Below are 27,684 nucleotides of genomic sequence, written 5' to 3'. Positions count from 1 at the left end.
CCCACCGTACTGTCCTACGGCCATTCTACCAAGTTCCTTTGGCAGGTCTTATCTAGTCTTTATAATTTCCCATGACATCTGCAAAGATGATTTAGTTTTAAGTTATGTGAAATGTAAGACAAATGTCATGAAAGGGAACAAAATATCAAAGTCTGCTGCGTGTAATTGTCATGCGCAGTGGTGATGGTGGCCTGCTGAATCTGTGGACTGTGCAGCAGTTAGCCGATCACAGATGTTGGGGCTGGAGTTGAGGTTTTTGTAATTGGGTGTGCGCTGATGCAGTGTCGGTCAGCACTGTGGGAGCCGACATTTTCATTGGTGGTTGGGATGCAGGGCACAATATCTCTGTGATAGGCATTCTGATTGCCTATTCATAGATGACTGCTGCTACTTGGAACTTTGCCTGCCTTCTAGATTTCATGGTATGGGGTTTTCCATGCTATCATCATAGTAAGGTATTACCTTCTTGTATAATAGCTGGCTGAAAGGAAGGCACGTCACAATAACTCTGCTCTGCTCTTTGCCTCCAAGTGTGACATTGGTTTCCTTGACAATTGATCCTTGTTTGTAGCATCTCAGACGTCTGACGCTTATCAAGTATTCCAGTTAGGGCTTTTTCTGCCTGATGTTTGTGCCTTCCCCCATTAAGTGGTATCACCACTGAGCTGTGTGTTGTAAAGTGTCTTTTGCTCTTGAGTGGAATTCTACCTCGTAGAATTCCACTCTTTCTCTGATGTCATGTTTACTTCTGTTCAGAGGGGAGATTCTATTAAGAGCCGTTAGAAGCTGTAGTGAAGAGGTGCTGTGTAGGCTGAGTACTGCTGGCTCAGGCTGGTTACCAATAAAGGATCTTCACTCACCTGCGGTGTATGCATCCTTATTACACTGGCTATGAGAGTAACCAGCCTCTGACCCATGTTGCCTTTGCAGCCGCCAGCAGTTGCCTACATTCCTCTTTTCACCTTGGGAGAGTGCCTGCTACGGAGGAGGAGCGGGGGGCCGTGTGGAGGTGAGCCTGGGAGTATCAGCTGGGAGGAGCAGCATTTCTCAGCCCCTGCCCTCGTCCCTGGGCTGCAGCGCCTGTTATCCCGTGGTAGGTAGGCCTCCGCGCACGTCGGCACCAGGACAGCCGACGTACTCCCAGCCTGTGCTCCCCAGCCGGGGTTGAGCGTGGCGCCTCCTCTGACAGCAGCTGAGAGGGGAAGGGATCCCTGTTTTCCGGTGCGTGTCCGCTCTGCGCGGCGAGCGGGGCTGGGGGCCAGGGTGAGCCCGTGTCCGCCACCCCCGTTTCCTTAGCAGACATCGACGTCGGCTGGAGGAGGGCGGGACTAAATGCAAGGCGCCTCCTTCCTGCTCCTGCCTTGGAGGCGTTCCCTCCAGCCGTTCAGAGAGAGAATTAACCCTGTAAGGACCTTCCAAGTGTTTCGCGACTGTACCCTGGCCACATCTCTGTCTTTGCTCAAAGCACGTTGTATTGTACAGTGACACTCCAGCATTGGTTGCTTTACCAGGCACTCGAGGATGTTGCACAGTGGATACTAATTCATCACTAGTTTGCACAGTGGATATTGTTTCATTACAAGCCTGTCTGACTTCCCCTTCTCAACATGCAGCACAATAATGCACGTCCGCCACCTGCATTCTTGGCCAGTCCGGGGGAGCTGCCTATTGTGTGGGACTTGTGGGTGGACACCTTCAGAGTGTACCTCAGAGCCGCGGGTGGTGCAAAATTCACAGATGATGAGAAGGAGGCGGCGTTGCTCAATTGTTTGGGAACTGAGGGCCTCAGGGTATTCAGGCACCTACCCGGCCCCAATGTGCACGCTACCCCCGCTGCCCAGGCAGAAGGCAGTGAGGGTGGTGATGTGGTAACAGCAGTGGTGCTCGCTTATGAGACAGATTTGGGCAAGTTGGAAGCGCGATTTGGCAAGAGAGCCAACGTTGTTCTTGAGAGGTACCATTTCTTCTCGAGGGCTCAAGGATCCTGTGAGGGTATAGATGCTTACGTGACTGCCCTACGCACTTTGATTGCAACATGCAAGTTCACTGGTACCGTTGATGAGTACATCCGTGACCAAGTAATGATGCGTACGTGTAATGTACGTGTCAGGGAGAGAATATGGATTGAAAAAGACCCACCCCTAGAAAAAGTCATAGAGATTGCCCACGCAATCGAAGAATCTAGGAAGAGTGTGAGGGAAATGGCTGATAAAGGGGAAGCAGTACATGCTGTGATCCCCCGTAGGACTGTTGAGGCCAAAGTGAGGAATAAGGATGGCAGAGCAGGACCCTCATCGAAGGAACAGTGCAGGCGATGTGGTTGGCGAGGTCATGCAGCGGGTGCAAAGGAATGTCCTGCTATCAATGTGGACTGCAGGAGATGCAAATCCAGGGGACATTACGCCCGCATGTGCAGGGGCGTTGCCTCCACTAAAGAGTCCGTGAAAATGGTGGACGTGAATGATGATGATGTGACAATAGTGGGGTACATGGGTTGTTCTGACTGTGGTGAAGGAGGTGTGCCTGAAGGGACATTGTTGAGTGTGGGGAGCTGCAAGAAGAGAGCTTTGGCGACACTCATGGTCGATGGCGTTCCGTTAGAGATGATGGTGGACACAGGTTCTCCATACACTATGATATCCCCTGAACTATACGAGTCCAAGTTCCACAAGAAGGTGTCTGAACTCTCCCCTTCTGATATAAACCTGTGTGCCTATGGGCGAGTGCCCATCAAAGTTTTAGGGTTTGAATGGGTTGACATAGAGTTTGAAGGCAGAATGACTAGGGGTAAGTTGTATGTGGCTCACAAAGGTGACCCTGTAGTGGGTTGGGACGAACAAGCTGCCCTGGAGCTGCAAATTAGACCGGGGAAACCTGTCCCTGTGATGAGTGTATGTGAAGGGAATGACTGTGCCATGTTGCCTGTGGGAATCACAGAAGAGGTTTTGGAGAGCAAGTTTCCCTCAGCTTTTACTTAAAAGTTGGGCAAATTGAAGGGTTTTGCACACAAGATAGTTCTCAAGAAAGGTTCTGTGCCTGTTGTACACAAAGTCAGAAGAGTTCCGATCATGGCTCGTGATGCCTTAAAGGAAGAGTTGCACAAACTCAAGGAGTCTGGGGTCATAGAGGAAGTAGAGTGTTCAGAATGGTTGGCCCCGGTAGTATTGGCATGCAAGGGTGATGGAGGAATGAGGATGTGCGTAGATCTCAGAGATCTAAACTCAAGTATTTGGGTTGACAGACACCCCCTGCCCAACATCAATGAGATGCTTTCCCGGGTGTCTGGGGCTTCCTGCTTTTCTACTTTTGATCTTTCCTCTGCATATCATCCGATAGATCTGCATGTGGAATCTCGCCCGCTTACATCCTTCGTCACCCCTTTTGGCGCCTTCCGTTTTTGTAGGATGCCCTTTGGCTTGGCCTCCGCAGCTGCGGTGTTCCAGAGGACAATGCAGAAACTTTTTGGGGGCATTCGGGGTGTAGAATGTTTCCAGGATGACATTTTAGTATGGGGTAAGTCGCGAGCTGAACATGATGTTAGGGTTCTTGGGGTGATGTGTGTCTTGAGGGATTGTGGTCTCACTCTCAAACTTAGCAAGTGCAAGGTGGGCGTTCCCAGTGTGACTTATTTGGGACATTCGTTAGATGCCCAAGGTATTCATCCTAGGGCAGAGTTGGTAAAAGCGTTGAAGGATGCACCGGCCCCAGCAAACAAAGGTCAGTTGAGATCCTTCATGGGTCTCGCAGAGTACTACAGCAGATTTGTCCTGTCGTATGTCGACAAGACTGTTGGTATGAGGTCGTTGCTGAAGAAGGGTGTGCATTTTGCATGGTCAGACCAGTGCCAAATGGAATTTCTCAGGTTGAAGGAGGAGATTGAGCAAGCCCCGTCCTTGGGTTCCTTTTTACCGGTCAGGAAAACATATCTCACTGTGGATGCGAGTGAGTATGGCATAGGTGCTGTCTTGGAGCAGAGGGTGGAGGGCGAGCTTCGGCCTATCGCCTTTGCATCCAGAGTGCTCAGAGAGGCTGAAGGCAGGTACGCTGTCATAGAGAGAGAGGCACTAGCTGCTGTCTGGGTCTCTAAATATTTTAGGACCTTCCTGTGGGGAATTGAATACACCTTGCGCACTGACCACAAACCTTTGGTGCACGTATTGACGACCAAGGGCTTGTCCCATGCGTCTTCAAGGATTATGAGGTGGATGGCTGATATGGCGGAGTTCAATTTCAAGGTTGAATATGTCCCGGGAGCGAGGAACGCGGTAGCGGATTGCCTGTCGCGGTTTCCGAGGTCTGATTATGTTGATGTAGCCCAGGATGTAGTGGGGGATGATTGCACCTTGGTTGCGAGTGTGGTGCCCACTGTGTCGGAGTTGGAATGGGGTGCAGAATGTTCTGCTGATCCTGAATTGATGGAAATAAAGACTGCGCTCAGTAGTGGGGTTGTTGGTACTGCGTTGTCTAAATTGTATGGTCACGTGTGGGAGGAATTGTCTGTAGGTCCATGGGGTGTGGCCAGGGGCTTGAGGTTAGTTCCTCCTTGTTCACTTAGGGGGAAGCTCGTTGATTTGGCCCACGAGGGGCATGTAGGAAGGTCCATGACCAAGAGGAGGCTCAGAGAAGAGTATTGGTGGCCCCGAATGGATGCTGATGTGGAGGATGTGGTGAAGGATTGTGCGGCCTGTTCCATTAGTGACAAGAGCAAAGTTCCAACTCCCCAACCCATTTATCCTGTGGAAGTGCCCCGTGAAGTGTGGTCCAAGGTGGCACTTGGGCCCCATAGATTCATTGGGGGGGTCTAAGATTTATTGTGGTCTTGGTGGATTACACGTCCCGATGGGTTGAAGCCACAGCTTTGGCTACGGTTACTGCCCAGAAAGTGGTGGAGTTCCTCTCTGCGGTGTTTGACAGGGAATGCGTGCCTGCGGGGCTGGTGACCGATAATGGTGCCCAGTTTGTGTCGAACTACATGCAAAAGTTTTTGCATGATCTTGGTATACGTCATCATAGGGTTGTGTTGTATAACCCACAGGCTAATGGTCTGGTAGAACGCATGAATCGTTTTGTCAAGGGTGCGGTTCAGTTGGCCCTTGCCAATGGTCTTCCCTGGGGGAGAGTGGTATCAGAGTCACTGAAAGCATACAGACTTAGGGCCTCATCACGACTTTGGCGGTAACCCTTAAATCCGGCGGTAGCGCTATTACCACCGGATTTAAGGGTCAGCCAAAGCAGGACTTCGGTGGATTTCCCCCCAGCCCTTAGCTGGGGGGAAATCCGCCGAAGATTCGCGCTATTACCGCCGGTGGGAAATCCGCGCGAATTTTCCCCATTGAGCCCAATGGGGAATGGGGCATTCCCGAATGGGCTCAATGGGGAATGGGGACTCCCAAGTCCGCCAAAGTCGTGATCCCGCGCTATTAGCGCCGGGGAGTTCAGCGGTAGGGCTAATACCGCCCGCGCTAATAGCGTTACTGCTACCGCCCAAGTCGTGATGAGGCCCACACTCCTTCCGTTTACACTGGTCATTCTCGCTTTGTTGGGTGTCCTGACCCACGTTTGAGCTATCATGCTGCAACATTTGGTGCTGTGGGCTTAGAAAATCCAAGATGGCCAAAAAGCCCACAAGTGCGCCAGAATCCAGGAGAACCACGCAGTTTGTGCGCACACCAAAATGGTTACCTAACTTGCCACCCACCAGTGTAAAGAAAGATCTTTGTTAACAAAATCCACTGTTACTGATGTCAAAAAGTTGCTGAAATCGTGACTCATTGGACCACTTTAAAGATTCAACCCTTTTGTGGGGTTCCACATAACCATCTTACTGTAAGGAGCCCCATCAAAACAATGTTAAGCAAGGATTTACTACCATGTAAGAACCATTCCTGTTTAGAATGCATTAATCCAAGAAAATCCCAAAATTGCATGCAGTACCAACAAAATCCCCAAGGCGGCGCTAGCGGTCTAAACTCTGACAGGAGAACTGAGTGCAGTTGCTGACAAAGGGATTTGACTCAGCTGACTTCAAAGGCTGCATTTTAATTAAAAATTAGCCACATGCTGTTCCCAGAGGCCTGAAGCCTGGGAAACCCTCTCACCTCCAGAGCTTCACACCAGGAGTTAGAATCTCACATGACCTCTTGATTGATAGAAGGCAGACTGGCTGGGAGCCTCCTGGAGACCACACAATAGGCTCTTGCAATTGAATAGGATATGCTGATTTTGACTGTTTCCTGTCAACAAAGGCCTGCCTGCCAGAAGACACATGTGACTGACCCACCCAAGTCTTGGAGGCGGACTCCAACACTCTGAGAACTGAATTGAAAGCAAAATATATATTTTACAGAAACACTGATAACTCTTTGTAATCAAATGACAGAAATGTATAACTTTGAGAGCCTTAATTTAAAAAATGTACCTTCAATTCAAGCCCAAACTCCAATTTGTGTGATGTTCTGGGGGCAAACTAGCAGTTAAGAGGGTATTACTTAAAATGTATGCATGTTAAAAATCTGACACTTCATCACTTAATGTCCATACTCCTTGCACACATGTGTTTAAATTTGGGGTAATGTCCGATATTACGAAACCAGTTAAAAAGTGAAATATGTTGCCATTTCTGAATGCAAGCTCCCAGGAAGAGCAGAGTTGAACAGGGGCTACCATCAGTAAATGCATGATGGGTGCATGTAATTTTAAACAAATGTGTACCTGTGCAAATATGTCTTTTGGGTCAAAATATAGATTGTGTGTAATTTGACAGGGGTGGGTTCTCTGTACCATAAACAGACCTCATCATGATGACACTTCATTTCATTGCCCCAATCAAGGGGAAGCGGATGAAGTGGCCAATGACAAGTGGAGAGGGGTAGAGCCTAGTGATGCTGCACACACACCCATTTTCAAAACACATAAAAGCAGACAGACAGGACAGATAGGGACCTTCAAATCCATTTGCTGCGGGACGCTCTGCCGGGAAAATCCATACTTTACCTCCATCAATCTCTAGAGAAAGCTGTGCATAGAGATCCAGACTTCAAATCCATCAATCTCCAGAATCCAGAGAGGCTAGAGAGAGAGCTGACCCAGATCACTGTGAAGTGTAGAGACCAGACCAGAGTCCAGTCTAAAACCTGACCAGATCCGTGGCGAGGCCCATTCTAATTCAAGAATATAGTGTGAGTACCTAGCAAGACTGTGCAGAACCAATCTTTTAGTTAAAATATTATAATTCAAGCTATTTTAATCTAAGTAGAACTGCCTCCTAACTGTCACCTGTCATTTCTAGTTGCTAGCTGTCATTTGTCATTTTGAACTTTAAAATTTCAAATCCGAAAAACTACCTTTATTTAATCGTTCATAACTCCGTGACCGTTTGTGCTAGAGACTTGCAGTAACTTTCATCTGAAAGCTGGGAATCGTGGCTTTCCTACGAACCTAGAAGCGCATTCCTACCCCCGATACCTTTGCCGCAATCGCGAAAAACGCACTCGCGAATTTGCCGCAATTTGCAAATTTCTCAACGTGTGAAAACAGCAGTTTTCTTGCTTTCAGTTGCCAAAAATTCGTTTAACCTGCTAGTTACTCCTAGATCCTTGCTAAAGTGAGCCTGGACTAATATTAACTTGATACCACTCATCCGGAACCTCTAGAGGGAATTAAAAGCATTTTAGCATATTTTTCACTTCATTGCCAGCACATATAAAAACATTTTGGGCCTGTGTTGTAAACTTCTGTAGTCTAAGCTTGCTGGGGTGAACTGAATTACATTTGATTGCATTTCTGAGAACTGGGTGCTTTCCTTCCATTTCCTTGCATTGCATAAAGGGGGGAGGGGATTGCCAGAGAAAAGTGATTACATTGTTTTGTTGAACGCATATTGAGTATTTTCTGTACTGCATTTTCATTCCACCTTGCATCCATTTGAAACCATAAAGTATTGTTGCTATCTTATCCATCCTATAACCACTCATCATTGATTATAAAGAAGTGTGCTAGCGCCAGACTATCCATTATTGATTACCGCTCAGATTCAGTGTGATATTCAATTATTAATTTATTATAAAGCGTGATATATATATATATTGTTTAAATTATCAAATAAACCTTTTAACTTGCAAAACAGAACTACTTCTTGGCTCAGTGGGGTCAGGGGGATTCAAAGAGAGGGGTGTTATATAGGGGTAGTCATCCAGAACGCATGAACTGGACATAAAGATATATCAATAAGGGTTTCCATTCAGTATCCCAGACTCGGCGTTGACTTAGCTGTAGTGTTGAATTGAATCCTTTTACAAATTGGGGGCTTGTGCCGGAGGTTTGGATTAGATCTATCACTTGTGCAGATTAATACAGCGTGCCAGCTGACTAGATACACATATCCGGTCGGATCACACGCTGTGTTACGCTGTAAAGCACTCCTCAAAGGAACGCTCTAAGAAAAAGGTCTGTTTTGCAAAAATAAAATACAAACTTCTGTAAGTCAGGAAGGAACTCAAATTCCAGAATGACGACCTTAGTAGACATGAAAATAGCCAGAGAGCACTTCTTACATAAGTTATTTGTGAGAGGTGAGTGGACTCACCAGGACCAGACTGTCTGGTTGCAGGCCATCAAGCAACAGGTCACGGAAACAGGGTCAGATATATGGAGAGATCAGGGTCCCTTACATGTGGCCCTGAGTGAACTATACATGGCTCCTAAAGCTAAGGATGAACAAGACAAGATGGTTAGGATAGCGGCATACCTGTACCTATATATGGGAGACATGCAGGATAAATGTACTGAAAGCCAAGATCTGGCGAATAAGCGACAGATGGCATTAGAGAAGGTCCAATCTGACCTGGTCTCTTCTGAGCAGAGGCTGCAGGGGAGCCAGGAGTCAGAAAATGAGAGTAGACAGCACATCATTAAAATAAAGAGGGATATGGACATCCTGCAACAGGAAAAGGCTGACCAGGATACCATATTTCTGGCCTTGCAGAAGGAGTACCAAGAAGGTTTGGACTCCCTACTGCAGAGCCAGAAAAAGCTGGAGCAACAATTAGACTTTAACAGGGCATGCACGGAGCAGGTAGCCACCCTGCAAAGTCATCTAGATAGAGTGAAGGCAGAGAGCAACAAGCTGATTTTGAAAGACCTGGATACCCAGGCAGAGTTTGATGAAGAACGCCAGAGAGCTGGTGCCTTTCAAAGGCAGAGGGACGACCTGGCGGCACAAATGCAGGCTCTTAGCCAGGAAAGAGACGCCTTAGGCCAGGAAGTCTGCCATTTAAAAAGAAAAACAGAAGAAAATCACCTGGCCCACCAGGGACTGGGTGACCTCCAAAAAGAACACCAGGACTTGCTAGAGCACATCAGGAGGGTGGAGGAGGCTCTGGCAAGACAGGAGCAGGCCAATAGGGACACAGCTCAGGAGGTAACCCTCCTGCAGCAAAGACTGGCCCAGTGCTCCAGGACCAATCAGGAAACGCAGAGAGAGAATGAGGCTCTCTGCCAGCACAATGATAGGCTCCAACAACAGGTAGCGATGCAGGAGAGACTGATAGAGTCTAGTAAGGCCTTAACTGAGGAACTGAAGGCGCAGGCTCTTGCATTGCAACAGGGAGCAGGGGCGGATAGAGATGAGGTTCACTGGGAAAGAGAAACTCCTGAGCATAACCCCAGGAGCTCTAGTACCAGAGGCCTTTATTTCTCTCAGTCCCTGGACTCTGCCACCCCCATGTCCCCTGGCGCACATGAGCACAGGGCCACAGGGATGGCAGATTACTATCCAGCCAGAAGCATGGGGCTCATAGGCCAGTACCACCCAGGAATGGAGGGGCGGGCAGCCGGGTATGGGCACCCAAGCACGGTGCAATTTGATGGGGAACCCCAGGTGAGTAGGCCCATTAAGGGCATCCTGAAAACCTCTGCCCAGTTAGGTCAGTGGGAGGGGTACCCATCAAATCCTGGCAGCAAGGAGGGATCTGAAGACTCCTCTGAGCACCACAGGAAACAGGAGACCAGGTCCCCACATTCTGCCAGCCATTCCCAGGCTTGTAGAATCCGGGAAAACCTGGAAGATCTGACGGGAACCTCTGGGAGCAGTGCCTCTGAGTCAGAAGATGAATGGACCAGGGTTACCCAGACCAAAAGGGCCAATAAGACAAAAAGGGCCTTGCTTAAGGACCCCTTAGAGCAGATTAAGGCAATCAGGAGCGTCATCACGCCGTATCATAAGAATGCCAAGTATTCTGTTTGGGAGCACTTAGAGCTGTTTGAGCAAATGATGGAGACTTTCCATTTGAAGGACAGCCAAAGCTGTATCCAATATGTAAAGTGGACATTCTCCCCAGAGTACTCCAGTTTCTTTGCAGGGCTGGAGGACCAAAATCATTCCAGGTGGTTCACCTATAGGGCGGCCATATTGAAACATTTTTCTGTTCACAGAAATCCTCAAGAGGCTCGCAAGGCAGCCTGCAATTTACAATGTGGGGAGGATCAGGCCCCACAAGAATTTGTGCAGGAGTTAAAGCGTGCTTTTGCACAGACCACAAGAAGGGTGCGCACGGATAGCAGAGAATTTATTAATACGTTTTTCCATGCCTTGCCCAAATACATAATGACCCAGCTCGTGAGGGATTTTCACGAGAAAAGATCTTTAGACTGGGTCATTGAACAGGCGACCCGGATCTATGAGGTGCAGAAGCCAATAGAAAATAAAAATAATGCGCCCAAAAACCCCAAAGTCAACAACACCCCTGCTGCTGTCAAGGTGGCAGAGGTAAAGGTCACCCCCGTTTTAGAGTTGGAGATGGGGGGGCCTAAAAACCTACCTGCACCTAATAATGCTAGGCCCAGAAGGTCCTCGGGCCAGGCACAGACAGGGAGCCAGGGAGGCAGCCCCACAAATGGGGTCCCTCGCTCTCCTGATTATGTAAGCCCCCGTTACAAGGGAAACAGACCCATCCTGGGTTATGTGTGGACTCCTCCAGCCCAAGGGGGGGGATCCAGCCAAGCACCTAACCCAGGGAACTTCCCTCCCAACGTCCCACAGGAGGGCAGAAATTCTCCAAATCCTGGGCAGAACTTTTTCCCCAGGTATCCACCCAATTTCCAGCCCCAAAATCCTCCACCCTTCTTTCCCCAATTCCCTGAGCCCAGACAACCGAATCCGGGAGAGGGGAGGCCAAGGGTGGAGGGGTCTCCAAATCTTCCCATCCAGGGGTACTACCAAAGAAGGGATAGCTACCCTTCCCGGGATCAGCCCAGGGGAGAAAACAGGGCCCCGTATCAGCCTGAGCGGGTTTCCCAGTTAATGCGCCAGGTTCAAAACATGGCGCGGGATCTGGGTCACATACTGAGGGCTCAGCAGAACCCTCAGATCGGCATGCCGGCACAGAACGCACCCAACTCTGGACCTGGTGCTCCAGAACAATGACGGGGGCAGCACCCCGATAACTCACCGGTTCCCAGGGAGGAGGCACAAGGGGAAGGGGGGTGTAAAGCCTTGGAGGAAGCTTCCTTCCTCACTTGTAAACAGCCCCTGGAAACCCAGGAACCGGAAACAAAATCTCTTGCCCCTGAAAGTCTGCCTCCTAAGGAGCAGAGGGGGGGTAGGAGAAACAAAAGACCCAAACAGACTCAGTTTGAGGAGGAGGTACAGATCTTCCAATTTGAGGGAGAGGGGTCCTCAGAGGATCCTGGGAAAAGGATCTTCTCCTTCAGAGAGGGGGGAACTCCTCCCAAGGAAAAATGGGTCCCTAGGGATGCAAATTCAGACTGGGGAGATGTGGAGACTGAGCTACCGCCGCCCACCATCTCATCCCAGAACCAACAGCAAGAAAATCCCCTGGTTCAAACCCATCCTGGTGACTGCCTCCAAAAAGGGGGGGGCGGCCCGGAACCGGAGCCAGGGGAACCCACAATGGCTCTGTTCTCCAGTTGCCAATTTTTTCTTTCAGATTCCCAAGGCTCACCACAGAAGTCTGCCCAAATCTCTTCGCTAGCGATGTCCAAAACCAGAAAGTTAGCCCACCAGTTGTCCAAAAATGTGCATTATCTGTGCCCCCTTGAGGAGAAGGAGGGAAGATATTATGCCCCGGTACAAGTACAGGGGCAGGGTACGATTTCAGCGCTGGTGGACACGGGATCTCAAGCTACCCTTCTGTCCAGAAGGGCCTTTGATGAACTGAATGCAGGAAGGGGAGAGAATTACCAAATTCCTCTCACCCCTCTTCCTGGACAACTGCAGAACTTTGACGGGAAGGAAATTCCCGTTGAGGGGACTGCAGACTTGGACATTAAAATTGGCCGACACAAGTTGAAACACCCGGTCATAGTTGTGACTCCAGAGGGCACCCCTTGTTTACTAGGGAATGACCTCCTGAGAAGGTTGTCACCCCTAATAGATTGTGTAAACAAGGTCCTCTGGACCCAGACTAGCCGACCCATAAAATTAAAACAGAGTGTCAACCATGTTAGTTTAAACGGCACCTGCCACATTGTTGAACAAAAATCTGACCAAGTAGAATTTCACTTCCAGAATAGCCAAATTCCAGACGTGACAGTAATAGCAGTAGGACAACAGACTGGTGATGGGGGGTCCTCTCTATTTCTGAAAATCAACCTTCCTTCCAGTCTAAAGTGGTATTCCACGCTGGAAGGAAACACTCTGAAATTCTATACTAATCCACAATCAGAAACTCCCACTCCTATAGTCCAGAAAGATGTGAAATCAGCTCAGAGCCTGGCTGATATTCAGCAAATTGGAGAGCAGTTGTTCATCCCTGTTCAGTTAAATGATGGGAAGGACTCTGTTCTCGCTCGAGTGTGTGTGAACAACGGGAAGAGCTTCATCAGCGAAGCCATGTTCCGCCAACTCCCAAAAGATCCAGCCATTCCCACATTCAAACTGATAAGCAAATGGGAAATGGACCTGGAAGCACCTAATTCCAAACAGCTCCTGCCAAGCAGGTGTATGCTCAAAATCTCCATTGGCAACAAGAGCATAGTCCATGATTGTTGGGTCGTGCGAGACGTCCCTGCCGCTTTTACTTAGGCAGTGACATTCTCAATCGCTTTGCCATTAGTTTGGACCTAATAAACTTCAAAGGTTGGTCCCGATTAGCGGATAATCCCAGGGGCTTTGATGATCCAGAAAAAGCATTTAGGTCAGCTCAATTGCTACCTTATGCAGTTGAAATTCAGATCAAAGAGGAAGTCACCATCCCAGAAAGGACCCGACAATTCTCCCTGGAAGTGAAAGTTAAAAGAGGACAATATTTGCAAAACCCTGATGCTTACATACATCTAAACGCTTCTCTCCAACAGCAAGGGTTAGGGGTAAACCCAACACCATTAGTCAACATAGAACATGACACCATTCCAATAGAGGTGGATAACAGCGACTTAAAGAGTATTACTCTAGCCGCAGGCACCATTATTGGAATGGCGGTTGATGACCGACATTTTTCCATAGATTTAGGTAATGAACTGTTAGGGCCAATCCCCAAGGACTGCTTTGACAGTGACAGTGATGACAATACAACACCAGACAGGATTTTTACCCGGCATGGGGGGAACTTCCTGGTGTACACTTCCTGCCCCTATGGTAAGGAAGATGTGACTTGTGACTTCAGGAGGGATGAGGTGATTTTCCAGGTCCATGAGGGCTGCCTTTCCCACCTGAAACCTCCGGTCCAAATCAGCACTCTGACCAGGGACTTCTCCACCCAGCTGGAGGAGGCCGCTGAAATAGCCGAACCAGAAGTCTTTCCAGGCTTCAGGCAGATGGTGGAAGAGAGAGTCAACCTAGCTGATGCCTGTGTGACTCTGGAACAAAAGCAAAAGTTGAAACAAGTTTTCTTGGATTTCCAAGATCTCTTTGCGGTAGACTCATATGACTGTGGTCGCACTGACATCCACACAACAACAATCCCCACGGACCCTGGCATGAAACCTGTGTTTGTGAAGCAATATCGCTTGCCTCTCGCATCAATGGAGTCCCTTACTGAAATAATTAAGAACCTTGAGTCCAGGGGAATAATCCGTCCATTCCACAGCACCTTCAATAATCCGGTGCTGGGAATATTGAAGCCAAACGGCCAGTGGAGACTCTGTGCCGACCTCAGGGAGCTCAACAAACGGGTCCATACTTCCCGATGGCCTCTGCCCTACATTGACCAAGGGCTGGCCCAGATTCAGGGGTCACAGGTATTCACTGCAATAGACCTGACCAATGGATACTGGACCGTGCCGGTCAGTAGGGAGGACCAATACAAACTGGCTTTTACCTTTGGGGGCCAGCAATACACATGGACCCGGACTCCCTTCGGATACCTCAACTCCGGCAATGAATTCAACATTTTCCTACATAAGGCCATGCCCGACCTGGGTGCGAGGGGTAACCTGGCTTATGTAGATGATGTCCTCATCAAAAGTTCATCTGTGGAGGAACACATAGCGGAGATCCGTTATGTTCTGACGCAGTTGAGGGCCGCCGGAGCAAAACTTTCCTTTCAGAAAGCACAGTGGTGTAGAACCCGTGTTAATTTCTTGGGGCATGAGATTACTCCTCAGGGTCTCTGTCCCCAGGAAAAGAAAGTGGAAGCACTTCAGAAACTGAAAGACCCCACAACTCTGCGGGAACTAAGGAGCCTCCTTGGACTGACTAATTACAGCAGAAAGTTCATTGAGGGCTACGCAGAGATCACCAGACCCCTGATTCATCTCCTGAAGGGGGGGGGGCAAGTGGGAATGGGGTCCAGAACAAGCCGAGGCAGTAAGACAACTCAAAAGAAGCCTCTCACAAGCGCCTTGCCTAGCTTACCCTGTCAGAAACAAGGAATTCTTCCTGGAGACGGGATTCTCTAATACGTGCTTGACAGCAGTATTATACCAAAAGCATGACAAGGTCAATAAAGTAATCTCCTATGCGAGCAAAACTTTATCCCCTGTGGAGGAAAAATTCAACGATTGTGAGAAGGCACTCCTGGCAACGGTGTGGGCATTGAAGAATTACCGGCCGTTTATCCAGGGGGAACACATCATAGTGGAGACTCCACACCAGCCTCTGCAATATCTCCAAAGTGATAGAATCCGGGCCGGAAATGTGAGTAATTCCAGAATTACTTCCTGGATTCTATCAATGCAAGGCTTTCCTGTGGAGGTCAGATATGGCCAAAACAAGAAGAGTCCCCTCGCGCAAGGTCTGGCTGACTTGCATGATTGTGCCAGAGAAAACTGTCTTGAGGACGAAAGTCTAAAAATAAAGGACAACACGGAGGCATACCTTAATTCCCCACACAAAGTCTTTGAAGAGGACAAGTGTGAGGGAATGCCCACTGTCTATGTGGATGGATGCTCTTACCATGTTGACAACAACGGGGAGAAAGAACTGGTGGCCGGCGTAGGGAATGCATGGGTGAATGAGTCCCCAGAACCCTCCGCTGGATACAAAATTGGTCCCCGAAGTAGTCAGGTGGCAGAATTGATGGCTGTGCATCAGGCCATCCTCACTGCTGTCCAGCATCAACTCCACGAACTGGTCATAATCACAGATTCGGATTATGTACGGAACGGGTTCGTGGAGCACCTGGTTAATTGGAAAACCAGAGGCATGTTATGTGCTAACAACAAACCCTTGAAACATGGGAAGTTGATCCAAAACATTGATGATCTGGTCACCTCGAACGAGATGACCATCTATTGGAAAAAGATCAAGGGTCATTCCAAAGTAGAGGGACCAGACAAAACTGGAAATGACTTAGCTGATCAGCTGGCCAAAACCGGGGCCATCCAAGGGGATCTAATTGAGATTGAGTCCCTGTTGGGGGAAATCCAGGTCACTGCTATCACTAGGTCCCAGACAAATGCTCACAACGACCTTTCAATTGCACAATGGAGTAAGGAGACCCCTGATGCTGATTTGATTACCGCTCAGAAGGGGGATCCAATTATTGGTAAATTTTACCAGCACATTGAGGACCTTGAGAACTTTCCCCTGACGGATACCGATTACATTGGGAAAGAGGACCTAAGAGTGTTGATGAAATGTCCAAAAATGTTCCGGATCCAAGACGGTTTGCTGGTAAGGAAATCCAAAGCTGGCCACGATCAGTGGGTGGTTCCTACCTCATTCCGAAGCCTGATGTTAAGTCACACCCATGATGCGGCCACCGCCGGTCATAGGGGGTTTCACACAACATTGGAAATCTTAAGAGAGGTTGCATACTGGCCACACATGGGGCAGGACCTCGACCAATACTTGAAGGGGTGTCTTGTGTGTGCACAATTTCAGCCATCATCCCTCACGCACCGTGCGCCTCTCCAAAAGAGGGGGATGACACTGCCATGGTCAGATTTACAAATCGACTTTGTAGGCCCCGTGATTCGCTCTCCTAGGGGGAATAAGTACATGTTGACTGTGACATGCTTGTTTACCAAGTGGGTGGAATGTCTCCCAGCCCCAAACTGCAAGGCAGAAACTGCAGCTGCCCTGATGATTAACCATCTTTTCCCGTTTCGGTCTACCTCAAAGGATTGAGTCAGACAGGGGTAGCCACTTCACCAGTGAAGTAATGACAAAGATGTGGGAGATACTGGGGGTCAAAAGGAAGTTACATATTGCTTACAGGCCAGCTTCTTCTGGGGCAGTAGAGAGATATAACCGAACCATTGTGAGCATATTAAAGAAGTTTGTGGCAGATTCTGGGCCAAGTTGGGATATCCGATTACCTCTGGTCCTAATGGCCATCAGATCTACCCCTTCATCTGCAACCAAAATGTCACCATTTGAGTTGATGACTGGGCGCAAGATGGTGCTTCCTCAGCATTTGCTCTACAGGACCCAAGAGCAGACACTAATAAATGCCTCCACAACTCATGAGTATGTGGAGAATTTAAGGAAACACCTTCAACATGCTTTTGCCTATGCTCAGCGGAATCTCGAAAGATCAGCTGAGAGTATGAAGACCCACTATGACCTGAAAACTTCCAGGAAGGAATATCAGGTGGGGGAACGGGTCTATCTATACAATTTCCAAAGGAGCCAGGCCAAACAGCGAAAATTTTTGCCTACATGGAAGGGACCCTTTGAGATTATAGACAAAATCTCCCCTGTGGCCTATAAGATCCGCATCCCCAAAGGCGGTTTGGCAGAGGGGGAAGGCAAGTGGGTCCACATTAACCAGTTGAAGTGTTGCCATCCCAGGCACACTCTGCAACAACTGGAGGAATCCTCTGGAATCCTAGAGGGTACTGTCTCAGATTAATTCAGTTCTAACTTAAAAGATCCTACATATAGCCTATCAAATTCTGTGTTTCTCAAGTTTATGTGTTCCTGTCTCTTAATTTAAAAAAAAAAGGTGCATGTGCATATCTGTTGAGTTCTAAAATTCATATGCCACCCCACTATATCAATGGTGGGGGAAAAATGTCTATGAATAGGTATTGCCGCTCTTCCTTTGTCGTCCTAGGAGAAAGAAAACCTGGAGACGGGCCAAGGAGGACGATCCGGAGACCGGGAGCAAAGACGCAACGGGCCCGCGGTACTGCCCAATATTCCCATCAGGACCGGCGAGGAGAACCGATCGATCAGTACCGGATGGAGGAAAAGATGCTGAACGGTGCCATTTGCAGAATTGGAAGAAGATTATGCGGACAGACCAGTGCGTGGGTCAAAACCCTTGTGCACCCGACTCCCCATCGACTCAAATTCAAAGGGCAGTCATGTGGGGGGATCTGTTGGGTGTCCTGACCCACGTTTGAGCTATCATGCTGCAACATTTGGTGCTGTGGGCTTAGAAAATCCAAGATGGCCAAAAAGCCCACAAGTGCGCCAGAATCCAGGAGAACCACGCAGTTTGTGCGCACACCAAAATGGTTACCTAACTTGCCACCCACCAGTGTAAAGAAAGATCTTTGTTAACAAAATCCACTGTTACTGATGTCAAAAAGTTGCTGAAATCGTGACTCATTGGACCACTTTAAAGATTCAACCCTTTTGTGGGGTTCCACATAACCATCTTACTGTAAGGAGCCCCATCAAAACAATGTTAAGCAAGGATTTACTACCATGTAAGAACCATTCCTGTTTAGAATGCATTAATCCAAGAAAATCCCAAAATTGCATGCAGTACCAACAAAATCCCCAAGGCGGCGCTAGCGGTCTAAACTCTGACAGGAGAACTGAGTGCAGTTGCTGACAAAGGGATTTGACTCAGCTGACTTCAAAGGCTGCATTTTAATTAAAAATTAGCCACATGCTGTTCCCAGAGGCCTGAAGCCTGGGAAACCCTCTCACCTCCAGAGCTTCACACCAGGAGTTAGAATCTCACATGACCTCTTGATTGATAGAAGGCAGACTGGCTGGGAGCCTCCTGGAGACCACACAATAGGCTCTTGCAATTGAATAGGATATGCTGATTTTGACTGTTTCCTGTCAACAAAGGCCTGCCTGCCAGAAGACACATGTGACTGACCCACCCAAGTCTTGGAGGCGGACTCCAACACTCTGAGAACTGAATTGAAAGCAAAATATATATTTTACAGAAACACTGATAACTCTTTGTAATCAAATGACAGAAATGTATAACTTTGAGAGCCTTAATTTAAAAAATGTACCTTCAATTCAAGCCCAAACTCCAATTTGTGTGATGTTCTGGGGGCAAACTAGCAGTTAAGAGGGTATTACTTAAAATGTATGCATGTTAAAAATCTGACACTTCATCACTTAATGTCCATACTCCTTGCACACATGTGTTTAAATTTGGGGTAATGTTCGATATTACGAAACCAGTTAAAAAGTGAAATATGTTGCCATTTCTGAATGCAAGCTCCCAGGAAGAGCAGAGTTGAACAGGGGCTACCATCAGTAAATGCATGATGGGTGCATGTCATTTTAAACAAATGTGTACCTGTGCAAATATGTCTTTTGGGTCAAAATATAGATTGTGTGTAATTTGACAGGGGTGGGTTCTCTGTACCATAAACAGACCTCATCATGATGACACTTCATTTCATTCCCCCAATCAAGGGGAAGCGGATGAAGTGGCCAATGACAAGTGGAGAGGGGTAGAGCCTAGTGATGCTGCACACACACCCATTTTCAAAACACATAAAAGCAGACAGACAGGACAGATAGGGACCTTCAAATCCATTTGCTGCGGGACGCTCTGCCGGGAAAATCCATACTTTACCTCCATCAATCTCTAGAGAAAGCTGTGCATAGAGATCCAGACTTCAAATCCATCAATCTCCAGAATCCAGAGAGGCTAGAGAGAGAGCTGACCCAGATCACTGTGAAGTGTAGAGACCAGACCAGAGTCCAGTCTAAAACCTGACCAGATCCGTGGCGAGGCCCATTCTAATTCAAGAATATAGTGTGAGTACCTAGCAAGACTGTGAAGAACCAATCTCTTAGTTAAAATAATATAATTCAAGCTATTTTAATCTAAGTAGAACTGCCTCCTAACTGTCACCTGTCATTTCTAGTTGCTAGCTGTCATTTGTCATTTTGAACTTTAAAATTTCAAATCCGAAAAACTACCTTTATTTAATCGTTCATAACTCCGAGACCGTTTGTGCTAGAGACTTGCAGTAACTTTCCTCTGAAAGCTGGGAATCGTGGCTTTCCTACGACCCTAGAACCGCATTCCTACCCCCGATACCTTTGCCGCAATTCTCAACGTGTGAAAACAGCAGTTTTCTTGCTTTCAGTTGCTTTCAGTTGCCAAAAATTCGTTTAACCTGCTAGCTACTCCTAGATCCTTGCTAAAGTGAGCCTGGACTAATATTAACTTGATACCACTCACCCGGAACCTCTAGAGGGAATTAAAAGCATTTTAGCATATTTTTCACTTCATTGCCAGCACATATAAAGGCATTTTGGGCCTGTGTTGTAAACTTCTGTAGTCTAAGCTTGCTGGGGTGAACTGAATTACATTTGATTGCATTTCTGAGAACTGGGTGCTTTCCTTCCATTTCCTTGCATTGCATAAAGGGGGGAGGGGATTGCCAGAGAAAAGTGATTCCATTGTTTTGTTGAACGCATATTGAGTATTTTCTGTACTGCATTTTCATTCCACCTTGCATCCATTTGAAACCATAAAGTATTGTTGCTATCTTATCCATCCTATAACCACTCATCATTGATTATAAAGAAGTGTGCTAGCGCCAGACTATCCATTATTGATTACCGCTCAGATTCAGTGTGATATTCAATTATTAATTTATTATAAAGCGTGATATATATATATATTGTTTAAATTATCAAATAAACCTTTTAACTTGCAAAACAGAACTACTTCTTGGCTCAGTGGGGTCAGGGGGATTCAAAGAGAGGGGTGTTATATAGGGGTAGTCATCCAGAACGCATGAACTGGACATAAAGATATATCAATAAGGGTTTCCATTCAGTATCCCAGACTAGGCGTTGACTTAGCTGTAGTGTTGAATTGAATCCTTTTACAGCTTCGAGTTGATGCGAGGGAGGAAACCTGGCTCCAAATTGAGATCCCCGCCCTGGGTGGTGGGGTTCAATCACAAGTGGATATGCAAGAAGTCTTAGATCGAGTACGGTGCAGGCAACAGCATTTTCTGCAGGAACAACTGGCCCACAGGAAGCCCTTGCCCGTCAAGGTGGGTAATTGGGTCCAGATCAAGAATCCCAGGTTTGCAGCGAAGGGACTCAGCAAGTATATGAAACCACGTTTAGTTGTCAAGTGTGGTCATGGTTACGTCAAGCTTGAAGATGGCTCCAGATGGAGTCTCAGGCATGTGGTTGTGGTAGACAAGGTCAAAATGGATTCTGTTGGTGGTGCGTGGGGGGAGCCTGATTGCGCTGCAGGCGATGCTGGGGCGATGGTTGAGTGTCCCTTGCCATGCCCTTCTACATATGGGGAGGCTGCTGATAAGGTGCCTCCTATGCTGGCCCCTTCTCGCACGTGAAACTGCTCTTGTTCCGGTGTGTGAACGTGATGAGGAGGCGTCCTCCCTTACTGGGCCGTCTGTCTCTGTCCAGGGTCATGCTCATCCTGTCAGGGTGAGGAAGGTTCCTTCTAAGTACAATGATTATGTTTTGGGTGCCAAAGTTCGTTAGCACTGTTCTAGTTCATATGTTTTCCCTCTTTTGAGCTACATTAAGGTCCTTGTTCTGGTCCTTATCTTTCTCTCCCTCCTTTAGCTGCATTCTGGCTTTCATTATGTGTTGTGGTGAATGTGTGTGTTGTGTGTAGTGTGTGTGTGTAGCTGTTTTACCGTCAGTTGTGGGTAAAGGGGGGAGAAGTGTTGTAAAGTGTCTTTTGCTCTTGAGTGGAATTCTACCTCGTAGAATTCCACTCTTTCTCTGATGTCATGTTTACTTATGTTCAGAGGGGAGATTTTATTAAGAGCCATTAGAAGCTGTAGTGAAGAGGTGCTGTGTAGGCTGAGTGCTGATGACTCAGGCTGGTTACCAATAAAGGATCTTCACTCACCTGCTGTGTATGCATTCTTATTACACTGTGCACAATATTTCTGGGTTGGTGCAATGGCATCAGTGAAGGGACCCCATACACTGCCCAAAAAACAACAAGGTCACGTTCATTCCATGTGACATTTGATCGCCCTATCTGAGAAGTGATTGGGATATTGTGTGTTTGTGAGACAAGAAAATATTGTTAGAGTACTAGAACGTTTGCCAGCTCATGGTCTAAGTTGAAACCAAGTTTTATTTAAATGTGTTTGGTCTGTACGGTGCAATTTGGCAAGCTTTCCATCTTGTCCGCAAATGACACAAAGCATGCTTGTTTTGTAAAAATACACAAGTTGTCAGTGACTTTGGGACTGAAACTGAAAATAGGTGACCCAACTTGCAAATAATTCGGCATCCAAAATATTGCATAGGATGCACTTTTTAAGATAGTTGATACTGAGAAATGGACAGGTGCTCATGTTGGGCGAAGATAAACACCCACTTTGGGGCTTCAAGCACATTTCATCATGATGGGACCTTAAAAGGACCTGCTAGAGGGATGGAAATGCAAGCGGGGCAGCAGTAGTTTCTACAGCTGCTGTCCCGCTTAAATAAACATGCACAGAAGGGTCGGAATTACGCATTGCCTATCCCCATGGACCTGTACCAAGCAAACGACGGGGGATTATTTTCAACACTTCCCGTTTCTGAAGCAGGAACATACTTTCAAAATGTATGAAGATGTTCCGGTGGTGTCGGGCGCCTCTGAATGTGCACATCTATGATGCATCCATTCCAGTGCCCGTTGCAATCCTGAGGCACCTTTTCTGGTGCTTATTTCCTTTCCTAGAAGCAAAAAATAATAAGAAAATCAACAGAACACAGAACGTTTATGACCCCTGGCAACAAAGGCGTTGCTGGGGGGTGGGGGTGGGAGTTTAAGGGGGTTATAGCCCCTGGTCCTTTGGTTTTAGCACTGGATAGAATCTCAGGAGCTACAACCAAAAGGCTAGCTAGTCCCCAGTCCTGACAGTACCTTTAGCGTAGCCCAGGTCTTTTCCAGACCTAGCAACACCCCTGCCTGGCAACATAATCCCAGTCTCTTCCAGTTTCCTTTGCAAAAAAGTAGACCTCAAGCGAGGAGAACAGCAGCTGATAAGAGGCAATGGGAGCTGTACTCTGCCAAGACAATGGCACCTGAGCCTGTTGGGCCCTGCAGATTAGTATTAATGGCAAGCAGTTGCAAATAATACTTCACTTTACCTGACAAATTATGACTCAACAAGATGAGAAAGGATTTAAAAAGTGATAATGTAATAAAAGGTACCTGTAGAATTTGGAAAGGCATTCCGTAGTTTCTCCATGATGTCTTCCAAACACAGACCAGTGTCTCGGGTCCTGGAGTCTACATCATCTAGGAAAGTGAAACAGAAGAGGCGGAGCTTAAAATGGCTGAATCTTGCCCGCAACTGGAAATGAATGGATGAAAAGACATTTACAGTGAGCATTGTTGGTGAGGCGTGCATGAGTTCTAGGCTCTATTGATCTGTTTGGGAATTGATGCAACTATAATGCTGGTGTGAAGTAACACAAGGAAGTACATAATGTAGAATATTCATGTAATATTTCAAGGGTGCTATATAGTCCGATAATAGATCATGGCAGGACTAAGCCCCGCCTTGACTTATGGTTTGGGAAAGTTTTCAAAACGGGGTCGTCTTTATCAAGCAATGGATCACCTCTGGTCCGATGTGCAGCAGCCTCTCATAGGTATCATGGGTGATTGAGGAGCCATTGGCCAAAGATGGTCTTTGACAGACCAAGTAGCTGACATGAATCCCTTCAGTGGATAGGGTCTCTGCTCCAAATGTAGTGTCATACCGTCTATTTAAACAAGGAATTCTCTCGGCATGCTGCCTGGATCACAATCCACGGGCACAGGAGCAGATGTCTCGGGAGGATAGCCTAGGGGCAACGTGCTCGCCTTGGAAGCAAGATGACACGGAGCAACACAGGTTCGATCCCCAGGTCCGCGCTTAGAATCCTCTGGGTATTAAGCGTGTTATAAATAACCTATCATATCATCTCATACCATGGCTGAACTGAGAGGAGCGCCTTTATTTGGTAAGACTACACACACGAACGGTGGTCTCACTCTTTAACAAAGGCATACAACTGGAAAACCTCACAACAAGTTGTAGTGATTTTTCATTACATTAAGATCACGCGATACAAGTATGCTTATGATTATTTTGTAAGTTTAATCGGAGGAGCCCCCGAAGCGGCCCTCTCAGCTGAGGCACATCTTCGTATAACATTCCATCAACATTCTGGAATGTCATACGAAGATGTAACTATGGCAACAACCTACAATCTTACATCTCCCTTTCTAAACAATAAAATACATATTGTATTCAAATAAAATTTTCTGTTAACTTAAACTAAAAGACTAAACAATATAAACATTGAACATCACACTATGTCATTTTAACCAATAAAAGGATACAATTTCTTCCATGTTTTTTTTTTTTTTTATCAGCCAGTCTTGAAAATATCACTATGTTGAAGTCTTCAATAATATACATAGTCTTGTTTATAATTCCATCTTCTTTTTCTACTTTTTGATCCTGACTGAAAACTGTCATTTTTCTTTTCAATAAGGTCTTTCTGTACTTCCTTCTCTGGTAACCTTCCTTTTCCTGCAACAAAATCATTTTCTTCATATCTTATCACTTCATTCTCTTTTGCCAACACGATATCATCACATGACCATTTCTTGCCATCTTCCAGTATCACTGACTTTCCTGAGCATTCCATAACTTTCTGCGGAGCCCGAAACTTGGACTCTCCTTTCATCACACGTATTGGTTCCCTCACTCTCACCATATCACCTTTCCTGATTGTACTCTCTTGAACATTTCTCTGCTTTTCATAATAACTTTTATACTTTTCTTGTTTCCTTTTCACCTTGTCAACAATGTCCTCCATGTTAAGTTTTTTTTTATTTTCATTGCTCATCATCCACGCAGGCCTCAACCTATTGGTGAAAAGTCTCCCTCTCATCAATGTAAATGGCACCTCCTCGGTAATTGAATGTGGTGTGACCTTATATGTAGTGAGAGCTTCTTTAAGTGTCTCCTTCCATGGTAATCCATTTGCACAAGCTAACTGTAATATACCTTTAATGACACGATTCATCCTTTCTACCAGTCCATTACCCATTGGGTGGTACAACGCTGTAGTATTGTGTTTGATAGATCTGTCTCTTAAAAATCCTTGAATCTCTGACGACATGAACTGAGCTCCATTATCTGACACAATTTCTTGTGGGTCTCCTTCTCTACTAAAAATCTCATCCAAAAACTTCACTATTTTCCAGCTGTCACTGACTCCTCTGCTATGCCACATTCCACCCACTTTGATGTATAATCAACTAACACCATTAAATAGATCTTCTGACACTCCAAAGATTCATATGGACCAGCTATATCAATAGCCAATTTAGTCCATACAGTAACAGGAATGTCCACCGGTTGTAATGGGGTCACTCGTACAGATTTGCTTTTGTCACTTACAGCACAAGCAGTACAATTTTTAACTAAAGCTTCCATATCACTCCACATGTTGGGCCACCAGTAAGCTTCTCTTACTCTTCTTTTCGTCAACATTCTACCCACATGGCCTTCATGCGCAATGTCCATGATTTTTTTTCTTAAAATTGTAGGTGGTATTATTCGATCTCCTCTATACACACATACCTCATCACTGGACAATTCATCCTTAAATCTTTCCCATTGACTCAACTTGTCATCAGTTTCTCTCCAACCAGCTTCAATAGCCTTCCTCAACATCTCTTGTTCAATATCATTGTCTGTTGCTTCCATCCAATCTTTTTTTGAAAAACTAGAATGCACTTGAGCTATGATACAGTCCATGCTCTGTTCCTCTCTGAAGCCTTGTTCATCCTCACCGTTGTCTAGATTATTTTCACATGGCAATCTAGAAAAACAGTCCGCAACAACATTATTCTTTCCCGGTGTGTACTTTATGGTCACATTAAATTGCATAATAATCAAAGTCCATCTTCTTATACGTGGAGACATCATGTGGGAATTTTTTGCGTTCAATACATGAACAAGAGGCTTATGATCAGTTCTTACATCTACGGGAATTCCCCAAATAAGACTCTTAAAATGTTCCAATATCCATTTTACTCCAAGTGCTTCTTTTTCTATTGTTGAATAACTTCGTTCAGCTCCTCTTAATGTCCTTGATGCAAACGCTATGGGAACTACTTCTCCATTTTGAACTTGTTCCAAAATACCACCTAAACCTACATTGCTTGCATCCACTGCTATTCTTGTTCTGGCACTTGAGTCAAACAATTTCAAAGCTGGTGCTTTATTAATCATAGTCTTTATCTTTTCAAACTCTTTTCTGCATTCTTCTGACCACACATATTTCATTCCTTTGCACATTAACTTCCTCATGCTTTCAGTGTTATCTGAGTAGTGATCAATACATTTTGAATAATATTCTGTGAGACCCAAAAAACTCCTCAACTGGTCTTTGTTGTTTGGTTCCGCTATTTTAAGGATGGTGTCCACCAAAGATTCTTTAGGCATAATGCCTTTATCACTTATACGATGACCTAAATATGTCACTTCAGTTTGTTTTATTTTACACTTTTCAATCTTGAGTGTCATTCCCTTCTGCTGTAACATTTGCAGCACAGCTAACAATTTTGCATCATGCTCCTCTTGAGAATTTCCCGACACCAAAATATCATCTTGGAAATAATACACTCCTTGTAGACCTTCAAACAGATGATGCATTAACCTCTGAAACACTGCAGCTGCCGAAGCCAACCCAAACGGCATTCTTTTGTACCTAAAAGCTCCCAAAGGCGTCACAAAAGATGTCAAATGTCTCGATCCATTTTCAAGTACTACCTGATGGTAAGCCGATGACAAATCTAAAGTCGTGAAAAATTTTGCTGGACTCATGGTGGATAACATCTCTCCAATATTCGGTAAAGGATGTCTGTCAATCCATATGTTGGCATTTAAATCTCTTAAATCGACACACATCCTGATGGATCCATCTGTTTTTTTAACCAAAACTATAGGCGATAACCATTCTGAACTTTCAATAGGTTCAATGACATCTTGTTTGCATAATTTCTCTAACTCAGCCTTTAATGCATCTCTGGTACCAATGGGTATACTTCTCACTTTATGTACAACTGGTGTCACACCCCGTTTTAGAATAATACGATGCTCAAATCCTTTCAGTAAACCAATCTTGTCATTGAAGACATCCGGAAAAGATTTTGCCAACATCTCTGCATTGTCACATACCTTTTCAGAAATGCACAGAATGGGTACACTTTCTCCTGGATGAATTTTGATATTCAATGCAGCTTGCTCCCACCATCCTATTATTGAAAAACCATCCTCCGCCACATACAATCTGCAGTATGTCTTGCGTCCTTCAAATCTCAATTTCACCCAAATATAACCTATAATATTAATAGGTGTCTTTCCATAACCTGTTGCTCTGGTGGTCGTCATCTGTAAATCTTCCATCTTCTTCTTCAAAACATTTACATACGTCTGTACATCCACCATAGTATAAGGTGAACCTGTATCTACCATCACTTGTAACGTTACACCATCTATATCCATAGGAACCCAAGATCCTACTCCATCATCTCTTGGTGTGACAGTAAGTATCTGGATTCTATCCTCCGCCCGATCAGTTATTGCTACCAAATTACTGGAACTAGCATTCTCCTCGACAGCTCTCACCCCCATGGTAGTTGCATTCCTGCTTCTATAAAATCGACCAGCAGTCCTGCCAACTCTGCTATTAAATCTGCTTCTTCCTCTGTTGGTGCGACACATCTTTCCAAAATGTCCAGTATATCCACACCTAAAACACTCTGCTGCGAATGCTGGACACTCCTTTTCTGTGTTTTCATGTTTACTCCATCCGCAACATGTACACCTACTACTGTGCTTGATTGCACTTCCTCCATCTTGTCTGTACCCACCAGATGTCTCTGTCCTGACCATTCTTTTGACCATGGCAATCAGTTTTTCTTCCTGATTGTTTTGCTGTTCATCATCTATACCTTGGACTGACTTAATTCCAGGGAACTCTGGTTTACTTTGAACCTCTCTCATGCATTTTTCACCCAATTCCATTGACCTGGCTATTTCCAACGTTTTTGCTAATGTGGGATT

General features: G+C 46.2%; 1 protein-coding gene across 4 annotated transcripts in view; it reads right to left on the bottom strand.

Annotated features, from left to right (window-relative positions):
- Window positions 1-27,684, bottom strand: part of DRP2 (dystrophin related protein 2) — a 1,496,582-nt gene that overhangs the window by 22,237 nt on the left and 1,446,661 nt on the right. For all 4 annotated transcript variants that reach the window (XM_069613022.1, XM_069613021.1, XM_069613023.1 and 1 more), the window contains one exon: window positions 22,764-22,850. In XM_069613022.1, coding sequence (XP_069469123.1) covers window positions 22,764-22,850 — 87 coding nt within the window. The remainder of the gene's footprint in view (window positions 1-22,763; window positions 22,851-27,684) is intronic.

The sequence above is a fragment of the Ambystoma mexicanum genome, chromosome 5p, assembly GCF_040938575.1.
Source record: "Ambystoma mexicanum isolate Mex_15411 chromosome 5p, UKY_AmexF1_1, whole genome shotgun sequence".
Classification (NCBI taxonomy): domain Eukaryota; kingdom Metazoa; phylum Chordata; class Amphibia; order Caudata; family Ambystomatidae; genus Ambystoma; species Ambystoma mexicanum.
Note: the sequence above shows the minus strand (reverse complement) of the source record. Positions and strands in the feature narration are given on the sequence as shown.